At 35.0% G+C, this 27,989-nt stretch overlaps 1 protein-coding gene across 1 annotated transcript; it reads left to right on the forward strand.

Annotated features, from left to right (window-relative positions):
* Window positions 1-27,602, forward strand: LOC125064873 (ecdysone receptor). The gene is given in 8 exon segments (XM_047672166.1): window positions 1-326; window positions 328-670; window positions 20,455-20,625; window positions 21,059-21,351; window positions 21,542-21,721; window positions 21,966-22,115; window positions 22,261-22,483; window positions 22,749-27,602. Coding segments are annotated over 8 exon segments (1,683 nt in total). The 5' UTR covers window positions 1-302; the 3' UTR covers window positions 23,048-27,602.
* The last annotated feature ends 387 nt before the right edge of the window (window positions 27,603-27,989 follow it).

Raw genomic sequence — 27,989 nt, forward strand, 5'->3', positions numbered from 1 at the left:
TCGTTGACGACGGTCGCGCGCGTGTAACGTGCTTATATTTCTATCAAACTTACGCGGTAACTTCTTCCGAATTTGTACATTCGGGAGCACTTGTGAACTTTTTGGTTAAGCTAAATAGTGTTGTGTGTATTAAGAGTTTTTTAACGGAATAACAAGTCTTATTGGAGTGAACTCGAAGCCGGTCGACTGTGAGAAGCGATTCGTTTCGGTTTCGACGCCGCCGAGACTAGTGGATGTTGATAATATTATAGCGTTAGATAGTTAAAGTGCGAAGCAAAAGTGAAGTGTTGGAGGAGCGGAGGATGTCCGTCGGCAGTCGAGGATACGAGGGCGTATGACACGCTCTTCGACATGAGACGCCGCTGGTCTAACAACGGAGGCTTTCCGCTGCGAATGCTCGAAGAGAGCTCGTCAGAAGTCACTTCTTCGTCGGCTTTAGGTTTACCCCCGGCAATGGTTATGTCACCGGAGTCGCTCGCCTCGCCTGAATACGGCGGGCTCGAGCTATGGGGATACGATGATGGCATCACCTATAACACCGCGCAATCACTGCTCGGCAACACATGTACAATGCAACAGCAACAGCAAGCACCCACTCAACCTTTGCCATCCATGCCGTTGCCGATGCCACCCACGACGCCCAAATCGGAAAACGAATCTATATCATCAGGTCAGATTCTTAAATTAAATTACGACTTTTTTCCAACACTATTTGTTGCCACAATGTATTTGGGAATGGAAATGTATTTTGGCGGCAAGTGGTACACCGTACGCCGGTGTCAAAGTCAGAGGCTGAGGCGTTGCAGCGCTGTCATCGACCTTTGGCCCGGATACCTTGACCGGGCGCCACGGGCCGATGTCTCCGCTCACTGCACAATACTGATAAACCTAATGTTTTGTTTATATCAGCCTTTTCTGCAAACGAAACTTTATTTAATATTGAATCAATACTACATGATTATCTCATAATATTGTAGTATACGGTTACATTATGAATCTAAAGTCTACTTATTTGGGCAATTCCAAACATGGCATAGCATTTAATTAATTATATTGAGACTAATTAATAAATATGTTGTTAAGTTAAAGTGCAAGGATGACTAATCGATTAATCGTCGGTATGACATGATTGACTGTGGGTTGGAAGTGCTTAGGAGAAAAAAGTCACATACTGATCGCAGAGAACATTAAGTTAACGTAGACATTGTATGGCCTAGGTTATATAGTTGCGTTTCACCCATTCTTAGTAAACAATGTCTGTTTGATTAGTGACCGCTAAACAGCTAATAAGTCGACGTACATAGGAGGAACACTGCATGAGTAATACTTATCGCGACACGTTCAAGGTTGAAATGGAAAATTCAAAATACGAGAACATAATCATTTATCCAAAAACATCAATTTGAACATCATAAATAAACTTCAGTATGGTATGATTAAACTTTAATATCAACTAGGAATCGAGTTATATGTATTTGAAATTTTTATATTAAAAATATACATATAAATAGTATGAATATATAATACGGATGATAGAGTGTTATGTTCTTACGTCACGCGGTCTTATTGTGTATCCCGTTTTATCCCATTATCGAAAGCGTAAGCGTATTATATTCCTCAAAGACATCACATTTTTATTCTCTATTAGAATAAGAAAAACAGAAATTTATGTTACTTTTTTCAAAATGGTTGTCTATTAAATATATTCCAAATTATTAAAGGAGCTTGCATGCAACGATTATTCATACACATTATGAATTTATATAGGTATGTATATAGATATATATGTAGCATAACGAACTATAACTATTATGCAAAATTAATACAACGATAGATCTATATTTGTTAACTTTGAACACGTTTATGTTTTGGCTCAATTTAAAAAATAAGCTTTCTATGTTATATTAAGAAATTAACGGCGAAATGTATTATAATCGATGTTAGTTATTAAGATAATTATTATATAGTATTGCAGTCATGCAATTAAACGCATATATGTATAATTAATTTCATTAACAATCAGAATATAACGAAGCAATAAAAGATAAATACATGATACAAAAATGAAACTCAGAATAGGTTACATATGAAATGCATTTGTTTATAAAATTAACTTTAATGCTTAAGGCCTAAAATATGTACATTCATTGCCAGAATAGTACAATGTTTAATCTATCATCAATCTACGGGGAGAAATGGTGAGACAGTTGGGATGGGGGACGCTCCCTCCTATTAGTAACCAGCCGACTAGTGATGTATATTAACATTATATTTTTAGCCAAAGCTGAATGATAACAGCAATTTATGTTCTATTTTGAGCTCGAAGATTTTTGTTTAACTTGGAATTCATTTCGCTTTACTTATTTTTCGTGTTATTATTTGTTAACAAAGATATATTTTATGGAAATTCAGTAAAATTAACCTATTTTATTAGAAAGGTGATCGTTTAATTTAGCATGAATACTGATTAAATGATATTATAATATTAAAAATAACTTGTTTTGAGATTGAAAACAATACAAAAAATAAATTATTTATTATAAAATATATATTTTATATATTACTATGAATCCGTTATAAAATTGACTGAGCCGAGTTGGCTTCTATTTGGAGTCCTTTTAATATGCGATAAAGTATACAACATAAACAATTTAAGACTGAACTGGATGCAAGAGTTTCGTCGAAGAGCTGGCGCGCCGGTCCGACCGGTTTAGAGGCCACTTCTGATGGTAAATCGCAGCGCTTGACAAGCCACATATGTATACGTACGAGATATATAATAATCAATTACACGTATGGTCCATTTCATTAGAAGTTGTGCAAATTGTAAACAAAGGGAAAACAAGTTACTTTTCTTATAGTACAGATTGTTTTTAACAAGAAAAATATTGTTTTTTTTTGTTTTAGTTTTTAATTTATTATAAACAACGACTACAAATTAATACACACACGTGCAATGCGCTCATTAAATTACGTAATCATGTACTCATGTAACTCAAAAAAAAAAAAACGCCACACCCTAAATATATTCCAATATTGTATGTCATTATTTTCATTTAACGAAACAAATTGATATATGTTTTCTTAAAATATGTAATATTAATTTATGAAGACATTTGAAAAATCATTGTCATAAAACGGGGAAGACTTGTCGGAGTCATTATTTCGTCTCCATTATTAAATTGAAAAGGGTAATCTCAAATATAGCTACAAGAAAAAAAAATGTAATTTCGTTCGTTATAAAGAAATTGGCCCATTCAAAGTTAATTTTCTTCAGACAACGACGTCGCCGTTCTTGGCTTGCTCTTGACTTCTTTTTATACATATTAAATTTTTATTTTTACTTCATTCGCGCTGGCACTTTTTATAAATTGTATCAAAACTAGTAACCGCAGTCGAACTTGAAAAACTCGTTGATTGGGCATGTCATAAATGTGTAGCCTAAATAATGGTTGCAAAAAAATATAAATGTTCTAGTTTTTTAATAATCAACTGAAACACTTCAGTGAAAAAACATACCTTAGGTACATAAAAACGCCTCTTTATAGTCATTTACGAAGCATCCTGTTCATTGGTTCGGCAGCTTATTAATCGCTTATGCGTACAGAAGTCGCGGTTTCGACCAGTAGCGTGCAGCCCACAGCACATAAACACTACATACATTTTAATTACTCTACCTATACATATTATTTTAGTTAAACTATGCTATCGTCTTCATTCAAAAGACAAATAAAACATCACGGAAAGAGAGTTCACACTCGCTTAATATGGTTCATAAGTAAGGCTAAAGTTTACAATAAAGTTAAGAACACCAGGTTATTTTATCAAAGAGATGGTTTTTAGATGTTTTTCGAATGTCATTATAAATCTAGTATTAATTTAACTTATGAGAACGCAGCTTTATAGTAAGTCACTTTCTTCTACGCTCAGCGAAGCAATGAAATATCGTTTCACACACTTATCATCTTATAATTGACTTATTGTTTTTTGCTTTCCATCTCGCACGTCTTCGCTAAGCAATCTCTATAACTTTTCTGCGCAATTTATTTACGATCTTCATTTGCGAACTCGTAAAATATAGTCTACGCAGATTATAACTACGTAAAAAATAAATTTTAAAAAAATAATTAAAAAGTTAAACGCAAACATAACTATTAGAACATCTTCAGTTTAATTCTAAGAATCTCGAGCAGGCAATCTGTTATTATTATATGCTTTGCAAATATCGCTAACCCAGTAATTAGACAATTATTAAACTTCATTATCTTACAAATAAATCATTATTTACAAAACCAGAACTGCTGTTATAAAGTAGGCAAATATAAATCAACTCATCAAATAACATCGCAATTATAAGCACTGTTTTATGATTGCTTATGTTACTTTTGTGTTAAATAAGTCACTGACCGCTTAAATCATGTGGACATAATACTTTTCACTTAGAGTTTGCTTATTTTGTAGTCCCTAATTTTGATGGATTATACTCGGTTGATGTAAAAGTACAAACAATGTACAGAAATAACGATTTTTTTTTTTTAAATAACGAAACTAATTTATTATTATTTTACTTACAAGTTAAATTAATTGTTTCATGCCTTTTCATCATGCTATTTCTCTAACATGCGATACATTACTCCAATGAATATGTATTTGGCCTTTTCTGACTCGAAATAGTTATCCAAATTTTAATTGAGTTTTTTTTTGTGTTTACAAAACTTGTAGGTTACCTAAATATATGTACAAACTGTTATCGTATTTGATTTTAATATATGAACCTAGTTATTACATAGAATTAAATATTAATTACTTAGGTATTATATTTAAACCCAAACATTTAAAGGTATAATATTTGACTTACTATAACTCAGTCTCATATTTAATTCCAATCGAAGTAGGAATAAAAATAAACAAACCTTAGACTTACGTATTTCATGCATTCGCTGATAGCTTACCTATTTTGTGCACTAGTAAGGGTTGTTGATAATTATATTTTTGATTATAATACAAGAATTACTTACATACACTTTAAAGTTCCGGTAACAGTTTCGTCGAAGTTCAACCGTCATTTTTCCGCAAAACCATAATGAATATCATAGATAATTTAAGCTACCCGACCAATGATATCGCGTCAATTCGCTGTCAAATGCTGTTTATTAGGCTTTTGTACTCTACTGTTTGGAATAGACTGTACCGTTGTATATTTTTGCATTTAAATGTCTACATAGGTATTATCCTCTACTTAATAAAGTAACCCGCATTAGTTGTCGACTAAATACATCAATAAAAGTTCTCTAAGTCACGGAGAATTAAAACTATCAGAGATAAGTCGTGTAGCAACACATACATGCGGGCACTCTTATTGCATTTATAGTAAAAATATCGAATTTCCACATTAAAATTAGTGCCACTTAAATGTTGTCTGTATTTATTTATTTTAATAATTAACCTTATTAAAAAAAGACGAAGGGAAATTAGTTATGTTAATAAATTAATCTTAAATCTTTGTAGGTAGCTTAAAATATTAATCTTTATATGTATCGTTTATATATAATTACATGAATTTATATTATTCCTTAAAAAATAAAAATAAAAATCGCTTATTTATTCTCTGCTGATAACTCAGAAGAATAAAAAGTCGACACGTTACTCCAAATTTATTCAGAAGTGCCTATAAAACTCTGATATGTTTAAGTAGTTGACATAGATTCAACAAGACAATAATGAAATGTATGTTCAAATTATATTGGTAGGCATTCCGTAATGGACTCTCTATTAAAGTCTTAACCTGCAATTTTTTTAATAGTTATTTATTTGGTTATTATGTACATACATTGTTTTTCATAAATAAACTTCGTCTATTTTTGCCGTAAGAAATTACACCGTGTGAAAATACCTGTAGGGCACATTTTCATACCCCAGAGGCCCCACCTGAGGTGAATGTATCTGTGTCCGCGTGGGGGCGCCAAGGTCACTGCGGTTTTTTGACACGTCGTTATATAAATAGTGGCAAATCGAAGCATCATATACCTAGCACGTTACTTTTGTTATATTCACTTAGCCGGAAATTATTTGTTTCGCGTTTTGAATAATCATTAATTCTGTCGCAGCGATAGGGTTACGAACCCCGTTGAAGGACCTTTGATTGATTACTAGGTATATGGGCAATCGATTTTGCCGACGCTACGTATTGTACGTGAATATAATCTATTAGTTTGTGTATTTGAATTCGATTATGTATAAGTAATTATTGTTTACATATGAATTAAAATTCCTAGAATTTACAAGCAGCTCAGTTTTATATTTTTTGAATATTTAAATGATATTCATTCGCAAATTTTATTAATATGTATATGTATCTGAAAGTTATAGGTTCACACGTAATTAACACGTCAGTTAACTAAGTTAGTGGCCTTATATCGTCAATCGCGGTTATCTGATTGATTAATTCATTGCATTCTTACAAAACCCTTTTATCACCAATGCTGGTTTTCCAATTACAAACTCTGTGTTCATGTATACGATAAAATATAACATTTCAATAGCGTGAAATGCGATATCCTCTCCGTGTACGCGAGTCATGATTGATGATTCCTTAATCAAAAAGGTCGCTGACCTCACTCCGTATAAAGAGAAGATAGCTTATGACTTCATCTGTTTTAAATAACATAAGTAATAACAAAAATAGTCTCACCAACACGATAGTTTATCGAAAATCTTTTAAGCTTGTTTTCTTTTTGCATTTTCTTAATTAATTTTCTCCATTTTTCGAGTATATTAATCTGATCAGCTCTACGAGTATTGAGTGTCTAAGCGGGTTTGGTGTTAGAATAATATTACTTAATCCGAGCCCCACGAGCAGCTGGCGTTTCGAAGTAGGGAACAAATTTCATTATTGCAGCGTGATTTTGCAACCCTTTGATCGTATCTAATGTTCGATCTGGCCCCCTTCATTTTCTAAGTCCATGTATGCATCAAAAGAAATTATACAAATGATCAAACGTTACTTAATAATACAGAATCATTTATTTGTTTCTAAAGCCTAATACAATATCTTACATTTTAAATATTCATGTTGTAAGTGTAAATTGTTGTAATGTCAAGGTAAGAAACGATACGAATTTTCTTAGTCCTGCCTATTTGCATGGCGTGCAAAGTCGACACAATTGCTATAATAAATGATCAAATCTAAAATTAATAGTAAGGTTAGTTTGAAAGTTTTTCTTACAACATTCTATAGAAAAGGTAGTCTAGGAAGGCACTACAGCGGATATACGGTCGAGCGCTCGTCTCGGTCGGTTGCGCACGCGCTGCCATCGCGTCGCTTGTTAGTTCTATTATCTCCCTTCAGCCAGTCGCTGTAACCACGAGATGGACAACCTTGATACAAGTAGAGTTTTGTCGTCTTTGCACTATTTGTGGAGATACGGTCACACAATCTGTCATTGTACAACAAGTAGCATCAAAGTATTTAATTTAAAAAGAACTAGCGATTACGGGATATATAATAGATAAAATTAAACTGTAAACGGGCACAATATTAAATATTTGAAGGTAAAAGACAATAATCAGATATAAAAAAAAACATTGCTTTGGTTATGATCAACGTTGCCGCTGATTTTTTATCCGCCTCTAATGGTTTCATTTATCTTGTCGAGGGCATCTGTTGTATCGCAAAGTACGTTTAAACAGAGTTGGCATTGTTGACTGTATATTATGTTGTACCGCAGGCCCCAACTTACTATTTATATTGTTATTAGATTATAATCCTTATGTCTTCGACTTAAGAACTAAACGTGACAGAGTTTACCTTGAAACAAATACATCCTGGATCACCAGAACATTGTACTGAATCAGCTAATCATAACGGAATCACGAATATCTGTTGAAACTTTTGTCGTCAAATGTATGCAGTATATAGATTACTTTGCTAAGAAAATATGGCATGTTCGATCTATTATCTCACTACCGGTTATATTTTAATGGAAGTCTTCTACATTGTGAACTAAACCAGTCTTGATTATAGTCGTTAAAAAAGTTAACATTACAATCTGATATTATTTTTATTTTAAAATGTTGTTGTCATTGTTACATGCTTCTGGCAAATGGCAAAATGGCGGCCAATGAAAGCCAATGTAATCAACATCGGTTTATAATCGTCCTCAACATCGAGCTGAGTAGCAGGCCAATACGAGTATGTTGAGTAACACTGCTCTCAGTTTTGTGACGTTAAACCAAAGTTAAATTATAGTTAATAATAAATATTTTTTTCCTGTTTTCAAAATATCTTATTAGTCGAATGATATATTCTTTATGATATCGTTTTCTTTAGTTTAAAGTGTCAAGTGAAGTCATTCATTTATTCATACATATAAATTGCAATTTAGAAGAGATCGCTTGTAAACGTGATTTGTATGGTTTGTTGTGAGGCGTTGAATTATGTCACTAGGAAAAGAACTAAGCAATAGAAAAGGAAATACACCTACGCGATTCGCATAACAGGCGTAACTCACGTACTTCCTCGAGTGTGCTGAGCTTATGTCAGTTCACCTATATCATTGTTCTGCAATAGAGTCTTTGTAAAACTAACCGTATAGCCGCTAAAACTAATATATACATTTAAATTGCTATAGTTATTTCATATTTACTTTCATTTCGAACATATATACATCATATTCAAATACAATTTAATCTTAATTTGATTTAATAAACTCGAATTAAATTGCAGTTAAAAATATTAAAGTTTTTGAATGTAGCAAATATATGGTCCTATAAATAATAATTGTCGAAGGGAATTTTGTACGTGTATTTTCAATTGAACATCGTTGTCGTTGAAGTATGTACAGAGAATAGCTTTATCGGGATAATATCAATATCCCTTTGGACCTTGTTAGACCGCCCCCACACGCGTGTTTCTTAACGCTTTATTGTGCCATCGTCGTATACGACCCACACTCGGAACGATTTTGTCTCGAATAGATTTTCTCTATGGAGTATTTGAACATGTTTACGATATTTTTAGATTTTAATATTGCTTATACGTTACGTAATAAATAACCGGTATGATCACTGTTTTCATAATTAATGTTTACACTTTTTTACCTACTATTCAATATCAGAATAAATATATACGATAGATATCACGTATTTACTTTTCAATCAAATAGTGATGTCTTTACTCACCACTAAGTGTTTTAACTCAGAAAACGAATTATAAATTTCATATTAAATATTTAAGTTATTAGAAAATTAAATAAAAAAATAAATAGTCTTGATTCGAATAATCAAAATAGTATAAAAATATTTTCATATTCATAAGTTCAGTAACGAGACAAACATTTGCTCGACATCAAAGTAAATATTTCTCACAAAAAAATAATGACCCGTCGGTAGAAAAACACGCCGACATAATGTCGAGACTTTTCATCAAAACAATTTCAGCCAATCATTTATTAGAATGCCTTTGTGTAAATAATATCTTTTATTAACGTCAATTACGGTTTCAGATCAACAGCATAATAGCGGTAATATGACAAAATATTAAGACATTTATAAATCGTATTAATCATATTAAAATTTACGAATAGAGATTAGATATTTCATGTCTAACGAATCGTTAATTCTTGTTTTATATTCCTCGATGAATTTTAACATCCAAGTGACGCGTCCGCGCTTAATAAACTCTCAGTCAGTCTATATTGGTCTTGTCTACAATATAATAAAGTAAATAGCTAATATGTAACTACACTTATATTATATAATGTATTAGTTTGTTTGAATGCAAGTATGTGTCAGTGTGTTTGTGTAATTTTAGTTCGAGCGCATTGCATTCAAACTAAAACTACTCATTATAATTTAAGTCGCTTGGCCTTGATCGTTGTGCATCGCTGCACGGCTCGTTGGCATTCACCTTATCGTGTGTTGAACTGTTCTATATCAAAGCGAACAGAGATGGGTCTAAATTCAGAGTGGTTTTACTCTGCCGCGAATAAAAATATCATGCGCTTATTTTTAAAAGTATAGAAACGTTCGGCGTCCGAGTGTACATCTGAAATCAGACGAATAATACCTATTCGATAGCTTTAAATACATTCGTGACGAACACATTCCTGTTGTGAATGTGTGTGTATACGTATGTGGCTTGATATACGAGGCAGTAGTCAAGGTCGACAATGTCATTGTACGAGCTCGCTGCTCGACGCGAATTCACACACTGACACGACTTGCAAGCTTTGTGTGTGGTTGAGCTATTGAAGTAATCTTATCATATAGGTCACCTTACACTGTAGATTATAAATACGTACTGATTGCGTGTATATATATGTGTATGTTGTGCGCGCAGCTCTAATGCACTATGAACATTCTCATATTGACTTTTGAGTGTGAAATTTTAGTACAGACAAACATAATAAAATATTTTAAATGCCTAATGTACGTATGTAATGCTGTATTTATATTATTTTATGTAAACTAAAATTAAAAATGTAAAGCGAATGGAAATTACTTATTTCGTGATTATCGTTTCTTGTAATATTAGGGACACATTTTTGACATTCGTCTTAGTTTTGCTGCTGTACAACAGTTGAGTTAAATAATCTCTTCCATAGGAAAACTATATTTATGACCACAAATTTTAAAACATGTTGAAGTACAATAATAAAATCTGCTTTATAGAGTTTATATTATTCATCAATTCTTATAAGAAATGTTGAGCAATCGTTCGTTTAAACGAATAACGTGATATTTATTTACCACATTTATATTAAAAAAAAATCCTAAGTATAACTAAGTAACTATGTCCCGGTAACGTATTTTTCGGTAACTTAAAATAGAATCGAAGCATGCACAACGAACACATCAATGGTAGGGTAAGGCAGCAACGCGGCGAGCAAATGATTGACGCAAACAGCGTCAGTTGTTTACAGTACTACCGCCTCAGGTTATTTACATCGGGGTCACAGACACGTCGAAGGAGACGGTCCAATCGATATAATTTATCTAACTGGCAACGAGAAGCACTTTACCTGCAATCCGCGGGTGAACGAGACTACTAAACGCGACAATGACCTCCTTTGACATTACGAGGTCGTTTATGCAATAGAGAGCTAAAGTGGGTGACTCCAGCAATAGCGCAGAATGTAGAGACGATTGAGCAAGGCCGCGCCGACTTTGCAATACTATCACGCAACTGATAGGTAGCCTGATGTTTTCGGTCGTTTCGTGTTGCGATTATTGTTTTGTTGAAATTCGTTATCGTTCACCGAAACGTTTTATCTGATGAAGGTGATAGCAGCATAGTACAGCGACACTTTTCTGGGGTCAACGTTCTTTTCTCCACGTGGTCGCTTATGCAACTGTCGTGTATAAAAAACGTCATTTGAATTACGTTTATTTGAAATTTAATTCATTTTATGTAGAAAATAAATCCAGCAGAGTGGTATGTGTTAGCTTTGTTCCAATTAAAAACGAAGGCAGCTGGTGAAAGTGAAATTATACCTACATTTATCGAGATAGGAGAAGTAGACTGTCTTATTAAACTACTAAACGATTTTATCGCGTTTTCCAACTGGACAATGAACAAGTAACATCGGAAGAGATCTTTATACTAATCAGAAATAACAATCGCGACGTTCGATTTATCACTAAAACCAGATTAGGTCGATTCGATTGCTGTAACGTTGAATAAAATTTCTTTACGTTTCGAAGTAAATGAATGATGAATTTATTTCGCAAAATATTCTTATAGTGGTTTAAAACTGCGTTGTACCTTCTGAGTTAAAAGTAAAACATTAAGAAGATGGATGTTGCAGTGTATCTATTTATATCTGGTCCGGCCATAAACAGCCTGTGTCGGGAAACCGGTCAGCCCGGCCGAGGAATGTTCTTGCTCTCGCTAACTACTGTGGATATCACTGAACAGGACGATTGCAAATGTGCTAACAACGTATTTGTTTCTGCGTCTCTATTCTTACGGTTTTAACTTTGTATTACATGATATGTTTTTCATTAGTACCATATGGTTAATAGGCATTGGATTACCTGACGACAAATGTTCATTTCCAACGATTATTGACATTTACGATGTGTAAGGAGTGCCTTGCACTGATAATGCACCGCCAGACATGAGAACTTCGTGTTATATAATCTCTTTTGGTGACAATGTTTGGCAAACCGGAAAACAATGTTTGGCAGTAAAATAATTGGAGTACAAAAAGACCGAAAATGTGCCACTTGAAGTTAAGTTGTCTCCACTGTCTTGTAAGAAATATTAACCATCTTTTTCATTGCTAATAAGCCACTAACTTTAGGACCCAAGGTTATGTCTATTGTACCTGTAGCTAGACTGGCTCACCAGAACAATTCACTACTAAGTATCGCTGTTTGACGGTAGAATATATGATGACTGGGTGGTACCTACCCAGACAGGTTTTAAACTTTATGGTTTTATTTTCAAGGGCTTTAAAGTGATTAGGTATAGTTTTTATCTATAATATTTATGATGCAAAATGAGATTACCATACAATAAGTAAATATGCAGATACATGATCTGAATAATAATATGGAGAACATAATTATTTTTATAAATATTTTTTATTGAGTTAATTTATTTTATAAACTGACATTAAATACTAAAATAGCTATATGTACCTATATAAATATATTTACATTTAAAAGAGTTGAAACTGATATCTTGTTTTCGGTTCGCTGAAACCGAACTATACTTTGAGGTGATTAGGAAATGCTTCCTCCTGGCGAATAATAAAAGCGATGAAAGGGAAGTGGGAGGTTGTGGGGGGAGGGCGAATGCTTTATATGTCTCCGCAACGTCATCGCCGGGCGATCCATCAACTTGACAGCACCGATTATTGTAACTGCCGACCCAGCTACCAAACCCTACAGAATTCTTGTAGACCTTTTAAAGAATTTTTGAATCCATATATATATATATTATAATGGTTAAAACTATCTTTATAACTAACCGCTAATTTGTTCATATATTTTTTTATTGTCAAAATACATTACAGCCAAAAATAATAGGTAGGTATAAATATATGGCCGTATTAAATCCGATTGCAAGTTCGTTCAACAAACACCCATTAACCAACCATAAAGTTCTGTGCAATGTAAAATAATATGTTAAACGTATATACTTAATACTTATAACTATACCGTCATACTCATTCTGCGTTATATTCACAGTAGTTAAGTAAACAATCTTAAGAGCTCACAATATAAAGTTTATTTCATTTTAAGCATGAAATAAGATTAACTGCATGTTTATTGAGTCTCAGACTGCGATATTGAGTGGACGCGGAGGGCGGCCGACCTTACGCCGCGCGTGGGCTGAGCCCATGACACAGTTCACGAGATGTTCCACTACGAACGATTATTTCTGTCCTATATTTCCATCTAAATACCTTGACGTCACTCTTATTCAGATTTTTATAATTAACATTTCATAAAATTATCAAGATTTATTGTTAATGTCGAATATAATGTTTAGTGTTGACTATGTTTATCATTTTGATGTATTTATAAGTGTCATATTGTTTTTGCGTTATATCTTGAGCACGGAACCGCAGTTCGGCTAAGGGCATATGTATTTTTAGTCGCATCCAAGCCAATGTTTGCCTCCGAAGTCGACGTCTTGCCAAATTTTGAAGTACATGTATGAGTAATGTTTTTTGTGTGCAATGACGAACAATCATGACTTTTTATCTTTTTGCTCGTTACCAAAAGTGTGGTTTCATTGTAAAAAAACGTGTCGGTTTTGATTACAAGGTTACATATACCTTCCTATTTAAAACATTATTTGTTTCGACTTTAATTAATAATATCATATTTTCTGAAAATGTTACCTTTAAATTTAACTGATTGACAGTTAAATTTGATATTGAAAAACATCTTGTATAATTACTTAATCAGTGTTCTTGTTTGGCGTTAAATTCATCGAAAACAAAGGCGTTCTTTGGCGACTGATAAGCGTTTCGTAGTCGGCTTATCTCGTCTGATACACGGTCGATGACCCCGTACGTTCCCGGATGGCTTGGCACATTAATCTAAAAAGCAACGTGATTTCCTTGCTCAGATTTTATAATTTGCTATATAAGATAAATATACATATTAATATATTGAATATTACAATTTACTTTATTATTCTTAAAGGTTAGAAAACAATATGATTTATATTCCGGAAACTCGTCAATCAAAATCAAAATCGTCTTTATAATTAATACATAATATACAATTATAAATATATATTTGTTATTGTATAAGCTATAATTGTATTATTAAAAAGGTAAATACACCGCATAAAAGACAAAACGATGTATTATGTCACACACATTGTTGTAAAGTTGAACCTAAATACCGCCGTTGCTGAGACTCGACCTACTTTGAAAGCACGTTTTCCTCTTGAGGTTTTGCAGTATTCTCTTAATTTATAGAACGTTAATGACCTATAAAGCAAATGTTTTGCTTGTTTGTGTATTGTTTTGTCAATTTTCCTTAATAAATTCAAACAGGCAGAACACATTCAAATACTAATATGTTTGTTTATAAATTCACATAGTACTTATTGTGGTACTAGTGTTTATATGCCATTTATGGAATGATTTGTCAGTCCATAAACTATATTTTAAATCACGTCGGTCCTTTACTATATTGCTACGTAAAAGCCAACATACATTTCAGCTATTAGGTAACAAGGCCACAAGAAAAATAGTCTATCATCAAAATGAAAAATATTTTTTTAAATACTGTTGTAATCTAACCGTTGATATGTCAACATTTTATAGATAGTGGCAAACTTTGGAAAATGTCAATAGTTACGTTTTTTTGTTCCAATTTATAATAAAATTAATAAAATTTATTCAATTGATTTTGACTTATGTCGCTTATATTCTAAAGGTGTTATATCACGTCAACTAATTAAATTGTTATCAGCTTTAAGAACAAAGAGTCGATGACCTAGTTGGTTAGTTGCTCTAATTAGCCCTTATAGCCGATGTCCGACGGCCGATATCTCGTTGACGTCACTTAAACGTGCCTTGACCTAGTTTACCGTTCTATTTAGCAGTTTTATAGGAATACGGTTAATAAATAAAATCTGTGGTTATGAGTAATTGTAACTTCCAATAATATAACGTAATAGAAAGCGTTCAAAGTGCAATGTTCAAGTGTCAAGGGCGTATAGATAGAGTCGCTACGGTGTCAACGTTTCCAGCGTATTGTGCTAACGGGGTCAAGTCACATCAAGCAAGGGCACTTATATACATAGATAACGTCTAACTTTCGTATGTGAACATAAACTCTGACATTTACATATTATTTAAATATATATATGTGAGTTAGACTACGTGTTGCTATATCTTCCCATTCGGTTGTAGAGACTGCAGCATTTTTATTTAAAAAAATAATAATTAATTGTATTAAAAATAAATTAATATACAAACACTCAGTGTCAATATATAAATAATTGTTTCCATCTCTGGGTCCCCATTAGAAGCATTTCGACACGGGAAGTTTAAAAAAACATCCGTAGCGACAAAACTAGACGCAGACATTGCGCCCATGTGCTTTAAATGGTATTTGATACGTTCAGCTGCATAGGTTTTAAGCACCAGGAAACCACCATGCGGCATTAATTCTAATTATATCTCCCTTCCTTTACTATTTTACCCATTCCCATGTTTACTCGAAAAGGCGTACTGGCGTGGGTGCACAGCTCTACAAAATTAGGGGTGGAGTGAGACGGAGAACATTAGAAAAAAAGAGAGGTTCGATGTAATCAAGTATTGTAAACAAACAGCAAAATGTCGGGGAGTTGAGGCATATCCATTACAGCAACTATGTCCACCTATATAGATACATTTTTGTTTACCCACGTGATAACTGATGAACACTTTCGACTTTACGACATGGACGATGGAATAATAATGTACAGTGAATGTTGTACGACACAATTTAAATGTGGCATCGAATAATAAAAAAAAAATCAATCAACCGTATTTGGTTATATGACATTACAAATTATTACGTTTGCGTAAAGATCATTTTCGCATAAGAAATAAATAAACATTGATGGTTTAGAAGTCACTTAATTCTGATGTGCTCGTTTTTACGAATTTTACCGATGCTGCATCTAAGTTGTGTCGTACTATAGCTCCTTGATCTACTTTATGTTTTTGTTTTAATTCGGCAGTCATATAATTTAAGATTCAAGAAACAGTTACTCGATTGTTTCTAGAAATATATATAAAATGAAGGCTTACCAATCAATACTAGCTCCTAAATTAGGAGTCCTATTATTTTGTGTACAAAATGTTCATTAATTGAACTGCTCTTAACTAGACAATAGGTTTCTAAATGAGTCTTAGTCGAATTCGAATTGCCTTTTAATATATAAAAGTTGAAGGTTAATATAACCGCAATATTTTTACCGTTATGGAGGTTTTTTTATTCATGTTACATTTACTTTCAAATCAACAATACAAATCTTTATTACTAAGTTTATGTGAAATAATTCTTAATTATTACGATACTACCTTATTTCCAAAGAATTTTATTTACGAGTGTTATGGGATCAACTAAGTTTCATTGTGCTATTATATTTCTAGCAAATGATCTTTAAAGAATCGTCTGAGTGCTCTTATCTGAAACGATTTTCGTGAATTATGTACAAATTAAGATTACTGTATTGATTTTATTATAACGATCGTTTGATGAATGAGATTAGATATAGTATATAAGCACAGTAATCGAAGTTTCCACGATAGCGTGTGACGTGAAAATGGCGATTTTCACCGCACGCGATTTCTATTTCAATCCAATTTTCCCGGCGCGTGGAGAAACCGATCGCTCTAGTTGCGCTGGCTCCGGCCCACATCTCTTGCTAGAAAGTATTGTAGAAAGTAATATTATTATCCGATCGCCGTCCATCCGATGCATCGATCACGTGCATCTTTTTATGCATCAATTTTTTACAACAGTTATCTGATTAAAACTAACGTATCTCGCTACGAACGGAACGCGATATGTTCAACGCGTAACCAACCAACGTTAGTAGCTACTTAGTATGTGACAAGTCGCTATATTGTGCTCACTTTCGCCGCACCCGAATTTCAATGAGGTTGTGTACAGGCTTGTGCAATACCTAAGTTTGGGCAGCTTTCACTAACTAGTTAGTATACGCTTACGCGGTGCGCCTGCGAAATCGTTACGTCTTTAGTTTCTGGGGTCACAGTGAAAGTGCGTATTGTACAATCGACAACACTTTCTGAATCTTCGTTTAGATTTTTTTTTGTGGTCATAAAGTGTTTTGTAGAAAGTCATAATGTATTAAAAAAAAAAAACTAACATACAAAATATGTATGTAGATTTCGTGTTCTTCAACCGACTGATATAACAGTTATTCCATATTCAATTATCTAAATGGCGTTTTGTATAATGTTAGCAAAAGCGGTTTTTCTCACACGTCCACATAAAACATAAAGATTATGATTAACAATAAATTAATTCATTTCCGTGGGATAACGACATCTAACTGGAATGAAGTCTCTAATATTACCAAAATGTAATAGGTAAACGGAATGACGTTCTATTTTGGAACTAATTCTAATTTTGAATTAATGGAACTGTTATTAGTTCGCAATTTTTTTTACAGGTTGCGATTATATTTAAAAGTCATACTTGTAGGAAATATAACTTTGATATATTTTTTATTATTAAAAGTAGCGCAGTAAAAATAACAGCCTCAAAAACTTGTAACCTCGTTTCAAATTAAATTTTTCCTTGATTGAGTAATCAGATTATTGAAATTCGATGTAAAAATGTTGTGACATGTGCTGTTTAAATATAAACATTTTATTTTTGAAACGAAAATGAAATAAGCAAAACTTTAAATGTTATCGTTGAATCAGATACAATGTTGTTAGTTATCTATCAAGTTTTAATACAAAGTTTGGAATCACTTCAAAGAACAGTCCTTAATAAGTGAAAAAGTCACAATCGCGTGAGAGGAAAAACGTGTTATTATTAGCTGTAGAGAATCGCGAGCTTGCTTTGAGCTCAGATGCTATCATAAATAATGTGGCGGCGCGGTGAGCGTTGGAGAGATGTGCGGGGGGGAGGGCGGTACGTAAGAGTCAAGGCCGCACGCTGCCCCCGGTCGACGCTCGCGCCCCACTTGTCGCTCACATCGCTCTCTCGTTCCCGCAGCCGAGAATACCCGACGTTCGCCGAACCGCCACGAACTAGACCTTCTATGCGCTCGCGCACAACAGCTGAGACGTAACAACATAACACACTGACTCGGTCATCCGTGCGTTCAACTTTTGAATGGCTTTCTTTTTCATGAGCATAGATTTGATTGATCTTTATTTGTGATATGAATAATTCATATTTTTTATTACTATTTTATCAACTATTTATTGCATCACTAACTATAACTACTCCTAAGAGAGTAATCATTGGATTTATTTTACACACAAATATTTAATTTTTAGTGTTTAAAAAATTAATGACTTACATAACATTAATACTGAGACTTTCATGCGACAACAGTAGATAAATATTTTTTCTATCTGCTTAGTCATAACTATTTCTCTTCTGTCTGTTAAGCAATTTTAATTTATATTTATCATAGCATAAAACACTATAATAGCATGGCACGTTCGATAATCTAAACCAGTTCTATCCATCTCGGACACTTTCACCGCGTTCGATGAGTTGCATCACCTTAATAACCCAGTAAACGTCATTTAATGATATAATCATCACACTTTGGAACTTTCGAAGTTATTTTGAAAATCCTAACAAAGGAAATAATAAAATTGCAAACATGTTCAGATTTTATTTTATAAATATGTTATGATCATAAATGACACGACTTTTATTACTGAGAGTTTACCGTCCAGATCGCCAACGATGCATAACGCATTAAACTTCAACAATCTGCACCAAGAGTTATGTAGCATGTGACTATAAAAGGAAATAAAGCTGTTTATAATATCGAAGCAAATAAGTATACTGAGACTAATACAAGTGAATATTGCATTGGACACCACTAAGATTTCACGTGCTTGATTTGTGCTAAAATTCGAAACGAAACAAAGAAGAAATCCTAACACACGTGTATCTACCAAACCGCGATCGGTGGCTTAAGGTTTAATCACTATATTTACTACTAAGTATGAGTATATTAAAAAGTTATTGCGATAAACTAAATAGTACATTATGTTTAACATCGCCAGAACAAGGCCTCTTTGTCACTATCTCATTCTGGCTGTTATCCCACGTGGAACTAGTTTTTTGGCAACAGTTTATTATACCCGATTGCGCAAGACAGGTACCCAGCTAAGGCCACCGACCCGACTTAACTTCGCTTAATGGTCTCAATAAAATGTTAATAAAATTATTTACTAGAAACTTAACTGCGTTGCATGGTTCAGTTAATATGCTTAATGTTAATCCTCGTATCTGGTTTTTTTTTATGCATTATGCTTTAAAATGTATTCTACCTATTTTTGTCTCGCTTATGCCGTGAGAGAACAGAAACTAACGTCAGTTAAATGAACGCGTCTATTGCTTGAGATTTAGTATTATTTGATAATATTGACAATATTTATTTATTTAAAGAAAATAAAGTACATTTGAAAAAACATGTCTAGCCGTACAACAAAATACATGTTGTACATACAAAGTTGATTGGTTATAATTACCATTAGTAAGTTTTGTTAGAAATTGATAAATATATTCATCGGTTAAAGGTTAAACGAAGTAGTAATAAAGTTGCATCAGTGCGTCTTACTTTTAAGGAGTTCCTACTGCGTGATTGACAATTGTCGATTTAATTTCCATTGCGCATCACATACCCAACTCCTGCATGCAACTTGAATACCAAACTAATGTGCCAAACGTCATTAGTATGCTGACAAGGCCTTTAGCCACCTTTTGTTTGGGCAGGAAACGTTCAAACTGCCACCGAAAATGACTTGATCGTGTTTCGTTATGAAAACATCTCTTCGTCGAAGGGCCAACAAGACGAATGTAAAAAATGAAAATCAAACGATCTTAACTCGTCCGCCGAATCAACAAATCGTTCATGAAATGTATGCAAATTTTATAGCGTCCGTTTTTAGATGTTCTCGACACCCGGCGTCGTTGGGCCAACAGTTTCGAATTTCATTTATTGCGCAGTTGCATTGATCAAAGATTTGTTTTATTTTATATGAGCTGCCTGTCTCGGCTTAGAAGATCGAATGAATCTTCAGAATCGAACTTGCGCCAGTTGTCTTTATAGTAAGATAAAGCCAACAAACCAAATAAGGTTGAAATGAGATGTAAACAATGTAAGAATCCTGTAAAAATTAAAATATGTGATAGTAAAAAAATGTCCTAATAAAAGTTAAAATAGATGCGAAACTTTATATTAAACATTTTATTTTTCTATTGCAGGTCGCGAGGAATTGTCACCGGCATCAAGTGTAAACGGCTGCAGCACAGATGGAGAAGCGAGACGGCAAAAGAAAGGTCCAGCTCCTCGCCAACAAGAAGAACTTTGTCTCGTATGTGGCGACAGAGCCTCCGGATACCATTATAATGCTCTCACATGTGAAGGCTGTAAAGGTATTAATAAAAAATAAACATTAATTATTTTTACAAATAAAAGTAGTCGATTTAGAAAACCAACAGCCTTCCTTTATAGACTCGTAATTATGCCAAAACAGAAAACCCTTGCCTTATAAGCGCCCACGATTATTTCAATCCAATGCAGAATTGGCGTATTGTACTGGTTATCAAGGCTGTTAGCTAAACGTACACATTGTGCCCGAGTCGAGACGTAACGTCACAATAGCCGTCTGCACCGCGTCTACTCCTTGATTCATCCAATTCTCCAATGTTGTTGGTCATCACAGTGAAGCATGTTTGATTTCATAATCTTTTATAATCTACGTTCAAGTGGAATCCAGATGTTTGGTGATATCACCAATTCACAAACATAAACAAGTTCATTAGATATTAAAGTAACAGTAATTAATGAATAATGTAACATTTTCAGGTTTCTTTAGGCGGAGTGTTACTAAAAATGCTGTATACATTTGCAAATTTGGTCATGCGTGTGAAATGGATATGTATATGCGAAGAAAATGTCAAGAATGTAGATTAAAGAAATGTCTAGCGGTGGGTATGAGGCCAGAATGTGTAGTCCCGGAGACAACGTGTGCGATCAAAAGAAAAGAAAAGAAGGCACAAAGAGAAAAAGACAAACTGCCAGTCAGCACAACGACAGTTGACGATCACATGCCGCCCATTATGCAATGCGATCCACCGCCACCAGAAGCTGCCAGGATTGTAAGTGGAGTATACCTTGATACATAATAATGTAGCCAGGCCTAATGGCAATTAGTCTTGGCTACATCCCCACTATCTAGAAGCAACCTTTTAAATTTACCATGAATTAAAATAGTTTGCATGCATAATTTGAAATCCCCCCCTAACCAATAGCAACAAAATATTAATGTTTGTTGTTTCCTACGTGAAGCTGGAATGTTTGCAGCATGAAGTGGTCCCGCGGTTTCTCTCGGAAAAGCTCCTGGAACAGAACAGGCTGAAGAATATCCCTCCACTCACGGCGAATCAGCAGTTCTTGATCGCGAGGCTCGTCTGGTATCAAGACGGCTACGAGCAACCTTCCGATGAAGACTTAAAAAGGGTGACACAGGTGGGTTTCATTTGCCTTTCTTTTATTTTATTTTATAATGCACTTTATTTTCATCCTGTTTCTTTTTAAATCATTTTCGGAATTTAGTTTTTTCACTAAATCATTATTTGAAAATATCTTTTGATTTATTTTTATTTATATTTTTTATTTCATTCTTAGTTGTAGTTGAGAAATAGTTCATCCTTTATTAAATTAACGAATAATATTCGTTAAGAACCCAATTTGATCTGTCTAGACTTGGCAGGAAGCGGACGAAGACGACGAGGAATCCGACTTGCCGTTCCGTCAGATCACAGAGATGACCATCCTTACGGTGCAGCTGATCGTCGAGTTTGCAAAAGGCCTGCCAGGATTTGCCAAGATTTCCCAACCTGATCAGATCACCCTTCTCAAGGTAAGTACATCTATCATCTATAAAAGTTACATTAAATTATCATCTAACGGTAACAAAAAAAGTTATAAGAGTATATCAGATCTTTTTGGAAATATCAATATCGGTTTTTCATATAACAGGCTTTAAAGTTGTGTATTTTCTTCAGGCTTGCTCCAGTGAAGTAATGATGTTGCGAGTAGCGCGACGGTACGACGCAACGACAGACAGCGTGCTGTTCGCCAACAACAGGGCGTACACTCGCGAGAACTATCGCAAAGCCGGCATGTCCTACGTCATAGAGAACCTGCTGCACTTCTGCCGCTGCATGTACACCATGTCAATGGACAACGTGCACTATGCTCTTCTCACTGCCATCGTCATCTTCTCAGGTTTATATGCATATCGTATTAATTAGCTTAGCGTAGGAAGCGAGAAATGCTGTTCTTCAATCATTGTTATATGTAATCGTAATCACTATTCAATTTCCGATTGATAATCGATGACATGTTAACATATAATTATCACCATGATACTAATATATTTTTATCTGCATAAATTAAATTCAAATATCGAATCATTAATTTTTCGAATTAATTCGAAAGCCACAAGAGCTCAAGTTCATCAATCTCACGATAGAACGAACATCAATTTCAGATCGGCCCGGGCTCGAGCAGCCGCACCTGGTGGAGGAGATCCAGCGGTACTACCTGAACACGCTGCGCGTGTACATCATGAACCAGCAGAGCGCCTCGACGCGCTGCCCCGTGGTCTTCGGCAAGATCCTCTCCATCCTGTCGGAGCTGCGCACGCTGGGCATGCAGAACTCCAACATGTGCATCTCGCTCAAACTGAAGAACAGGAAGCTGCCGCCGTTCCTGGAGGAGATCTGGGACGTGGCGGAGGTGTCGACGAGCCACCCGCCGCCCATCGTGGAGCACCCCGCCGAGCTCTAGCCCCCGCGCCCCGCCCCGCGCTCCCCCCCGCGCCTGCGCTCGCGCGGCCGCTAGGCGCCGCGACCGCCGCCCTCCGGAGAGAAACGCTCATAGACTGGCTAGTTTAAGTGAAGTGCACGGACACTCGTGACGGACGTGATCGAACTATTTATAAGGACAGTGAGGGAGCCGCTACCGCGGAGCCCGTCTCGTGCGTATTCGGTGACCGACCGCGATATGCGAGTATAGTGAATATATGTGCTGTTGAACGTTGGAGAATATATTTAGTGTTGATAGTTAAGATATGACTGGATACTGAGTTGGTCACTCGGATACGACTGATAAGACTTGGATAAGTACACCCTCCTAAATTATGTAAAGCGTACGCCGTACATACACTATGAGAGTTATAAGAGAAAAAGTAATATATGAGAGATGTTTCTATTGGGTGAAAAGTTGATAGTTATGTTTATTTACCAAAATTAACGGTTCGTTGATTAACCTTTTCGATTAATATATATGTATATTGTAAAGTTCGCTGCGAACGTCCCGCGGAGCCGGAGATATCTGTCGGCGGACGTTGTTGATGATTTACGACTGTGTTTGTTTATATATAGTTTATGTCAGACGTGTTATCGTGCCCTGTCGATTTTAGTTCCGATTGATGTTCCATTGTCCTGTGCCCGCGTCCCTCGATTTAACGAATAATTATAATTTATTATTGCTGTGATTACATTTATAAATGTTGAAGTATCTTAGGTAGGCTGAGATAAGTGTGTCTTATTACATTTAGAAGTTCTACTGTCGCAGTAGCTTTCATAAACGCATCACCGGTTTCTTGTCTACCTGTTTGAGTATTTTGATAGTTAACGACATAATTATATATATGGGTGATTCATTTTCTACAGTGATCACACTGCACTGAGTCGATTTTACTTTAGGCTACTGACTTTCGCTGACACTGGTACGACGTAAGGCCCTCTCGTGTTGAATTCCTTAACAGTTTCAGTTACTGAAGGCCATAGAGCGTATCACGTGCAATTTACCATAGGTCGTCGTAGATTAATTTATAGGTTTATTAAATAGACTATTTGTGTCACACGTTGATCTAAATTAGGAGGTAACGGAGGCAGATATGGCCATCAATCCCAGACGCTATGCCCTTAATGAATGTGTACAAAATTCAAATATTATATAACGTTGAGTAATTCTACTTATAAAGGCGACACATTGCGTGCGAATCAGGCAGCTATTATTAGGTGCGTATGGTTAGACGTATAGTGCCCATAAATCCTTTTTAAACATTATGTATGACAATATATTTATTCTGTTCTATTTTTAAATAATCTCGTTAATTTATTATATCCTTCGTTCTCTTCTAGTATAGCGATCAAAATTGAAATGGCAGCTGGTTTGAGTAATTAGTTTTCTTCTAATTATACTATTTGGCCGAGCTTACTATATGGGAACAATATTGGTATAGAGTATGTATATGTAAATGTTGATAGTGAACGCGCACGCAATGCGACGTCTACGATATACGACCAAATCTGTCTCCGCTTTAAATATTCTAAGGGAGAAGTCATTTTAAAGAAAACAATATTTAAAATAACTAACGAATACTTCACATTAAGGTAAATAAACTGCCCATTATATACAATATATTACACATACGAAATGCCTTATTTCGCGTTACCTGTACTGTGTACCTACATTGTTGAATGGAATATCATAGTTATATAGAAACTAAAATAATCGATCTCAATTACCCGTAAGCGTTGTTAAAGCATAAATTAAGCGTGTTTTCCGTTTATCGCTGGGCATTTTATCTGATATATTCCGATGACTTCCCGCTTGCAGCGCCCGACCGGGTTCGATTCCCGCGCAGACACCGCACTCACGAGCCGACACTTCACCATCCATAACATTTAACGCTATTAAGATGTAAATTTAAGTCTGTCTGATGCGTGTTGAATGTGTCTTCTTTACATGCCACTGTGTTGTACATTTACATATTACGTATGCCTGAGGTTTTTGGAAGTATTTCTAACTATACGTATAAATTTCAGCGTGAGACGATCGAGCTTGCACCGCGGACCGCGCGCTAGTCCGCTTTTAATACATCTTTTCGAATTATATATAATTTTATTGTAGCGGTAGGCGATTACTAAAATAGTTAACGAAGCACAAACGTCATTAGAGTGTCTTGCGCCACTCCGGCGAGGGCGCACTGACAACACACACTGCCATTAAAACGTACGTTCACGGTGCGGTCGTATGATTGTGTATCCGTTGCAAGGATTTTATACGACACCTTTAAGGACTTAGGGTTAAAAACTACAAGTGTTAGGATAATAACCGTCACGATTAACTTTACGCTACGATGCCTTATAACTGAGATGCGACGGTAAGCGCTCGAAGCCCTACAGTACAGCCGCATACTTTGCATCTCGAGTTTGTGACAAATATAACTGCCATTCGATAAGTAAATTGTTATACATCATTTGTCGCGTAGAAGTTCATACGGATAGCTTCATAGTTAACGGACTCCGTCGGTGCACAGCCGGTCGTATTTGATACATATTATTCAATTTCGAAATTGTAATAGATTTATTAAGTACGTAATAATCTCAGACGAGAATGTAATAAGTAATGATTACCCCTAATATAATTTGTGTCTTTAGCTGATAATGGAATATAAGTACGATAATAAGTTTATATCGCTCGGGATGACGCTGTGTGAGCATCGCTGAGTGGGACGGGACGAGAACGAACACGAGAACGACGGACGGCTCGACTGTTATAGGCATACATACAAGGGCCGGCCACACGCTCGGCAGCACTTCGCGCTCACTCGTGCAAACCGGTTTGCGCAAGCGTGCGCGTGCAAACAACGACGTGCGAATCAAAATCGCGGCTAGAGTAATCATTACAATGCTAAAATTTGAATTTTGCATAGTGTTTAACAGTATGTCAGTGAGGGAAAAAATGAAACTTGTATTGCGGACAGACAGCGCAAGTGAGTCTGCGTGTGGCTGGACCTTCTCACCCTGCCCTTAGCCTTAACTCTGTTTCATTTGTGTCGGATGCGAGAACGGTGACCGACCGTGGCAGGTCCAGTCTCCTGTACGAAGCAGTACATAGGTACCTTTAGATTCTATTGTCATATGTTTGACATATGTTTAATTTTATTCATCTAAGAAAGTACAGATGGCTGTTGTTATTTTTATATTATTTGGGTAGAATTATATTTTTTTGTAAATGACTTCTGTATTTATCATTTGTAAGCTTTGTAAGCCATAGGGACTTAGATTAATATACGAGCTACGAACATTGTGATCGAACTTGATTACTATGAATTTGTATTTACTGAGATATTCTTTTTCGTTCTGCGTATATATAATATAATATTTCTTCGTTTCGACAGATTTTTCTAAATAATTTTTTTGTTACTTCAGAGTGCAATATGTACAAATATTTACATATAAAATATTAAATGTACAGTCATTTTTTAGTTTTAATGTGTCAACGCAATATCTTTCGCTATTCATTCGTTGAATGTACAGCCGGGAAGCATAATAAACTATCACAAGTGGGCCCCGAGCCCACTCCCACTATTGTGTTTTTCTAATACTTAAGCGATTAATTTTACATAGACGGACTAGGTGATCTTTGTATTTAAATTTGCTAATTTTTATGTAGCAGATTAGATTTGTTTACTCGGATAAGATGAATAATGTACATTTTGAATTGATTTTAAAGTGATTTAGTTGTTATTTAGTGACGAATTTTCTTAGGTGTAACTGGCAGCCTCGTGGCCAGTCCACTGATACCAGTGTGATTTGTGCAATGTCCATTAGAAAAATTGTTTTATTACGGGTGCCTTGTTACTGTGCCCGTATGTATCATCCTAGTTCACGGAGCGAACGAAACCAAGCAAACGAAATCATTCCTCATTAAATACGCTTTTCAGCTGTGCGATTGAAATTTATTTTAAAATATGTAAAACATAACATAAAATAAAATTCATCGATCAGAACACTCTGTATAATGAAAGGGATTTGTAAAATTCCACAGTCGAAAAGTGACCTCGGCTTCAGGCCTCATTCAGTAAATTTCGTTAAAACGATTTGGACTTTTTGACGTTTGATTTTGTTTGCTCTCACTTGCTTTCGTTCGACGTGTAACTGGTTTTATATCTGCGGCAGGGACTTCCCCGCCGCTTTCTGCTCCCATTGCTCTGTGCCACGGCGAATGATACAGGAAGGCTGATTTTAAAATTTAAGAGCCCATTCCGACTTTATGGAAAACATATTTGTATCGTTTCTTTTTTTTTCTATTTGTCCGATGTAACTATAATTTTCCTCCTCCTGATTTGCCTTAGTGAATCCTTTATGTATGATTTAACAGTGGTCAAGCGAATTAGATATAGGGAACAGACGATATGTTAAAAATTTTAGAGTCAACTTTTATAAAAGATACAACAAAAACAAACGTGAAAAGGTGTGTACAAAACGAGGAAATTTGTATGAAACATTGTTATGCGAATAAACTTACACCTCAATATAAAAAAATACTCTTGTCTTTTATTTCGCCTTTTTTATCACAATTACAGATACGATAATTTATAAATAAATTATACTTATTCATGGTAACGGTGGATGTGAGTTACTTTATTTTCGAGGAGGAGGTTAGAAGCCTATTTAACCACGCTGCTCCAATGTGGATTGCTGTGGACACGTGGCAGAATTTGAGTGGCTGACTTTCTCACGATGATCCCTGTCCCGAGGAGCGTGAGATAAATTCTGTGCCCAGGAAAAGTATTCATAATATTTTTGATATCGACATTCAAAGTGAGGTTTTATCGAAATATTATAAGCGGGTTAATATAAGTTACTTTACTCTCCATCTGATATTTGAGAGAAGAAAACATTCTGCCTGTCTTCATTGAATGCAATAATGC

Source organism: Vanessa atalanta, chromosome 6, assembly GCF_905147765.1.
Source record: "Vanessa atalanta chromosome 6, ilVanAtal1.2, whole genome shotgun sequence".
NCBI classification, from domain to species: Eukaryota; Metazoa; Arthropoda; class Insecta; order Lepidoptera; family Nymphalidae; genus Vanessa; species Vanessa atalanta.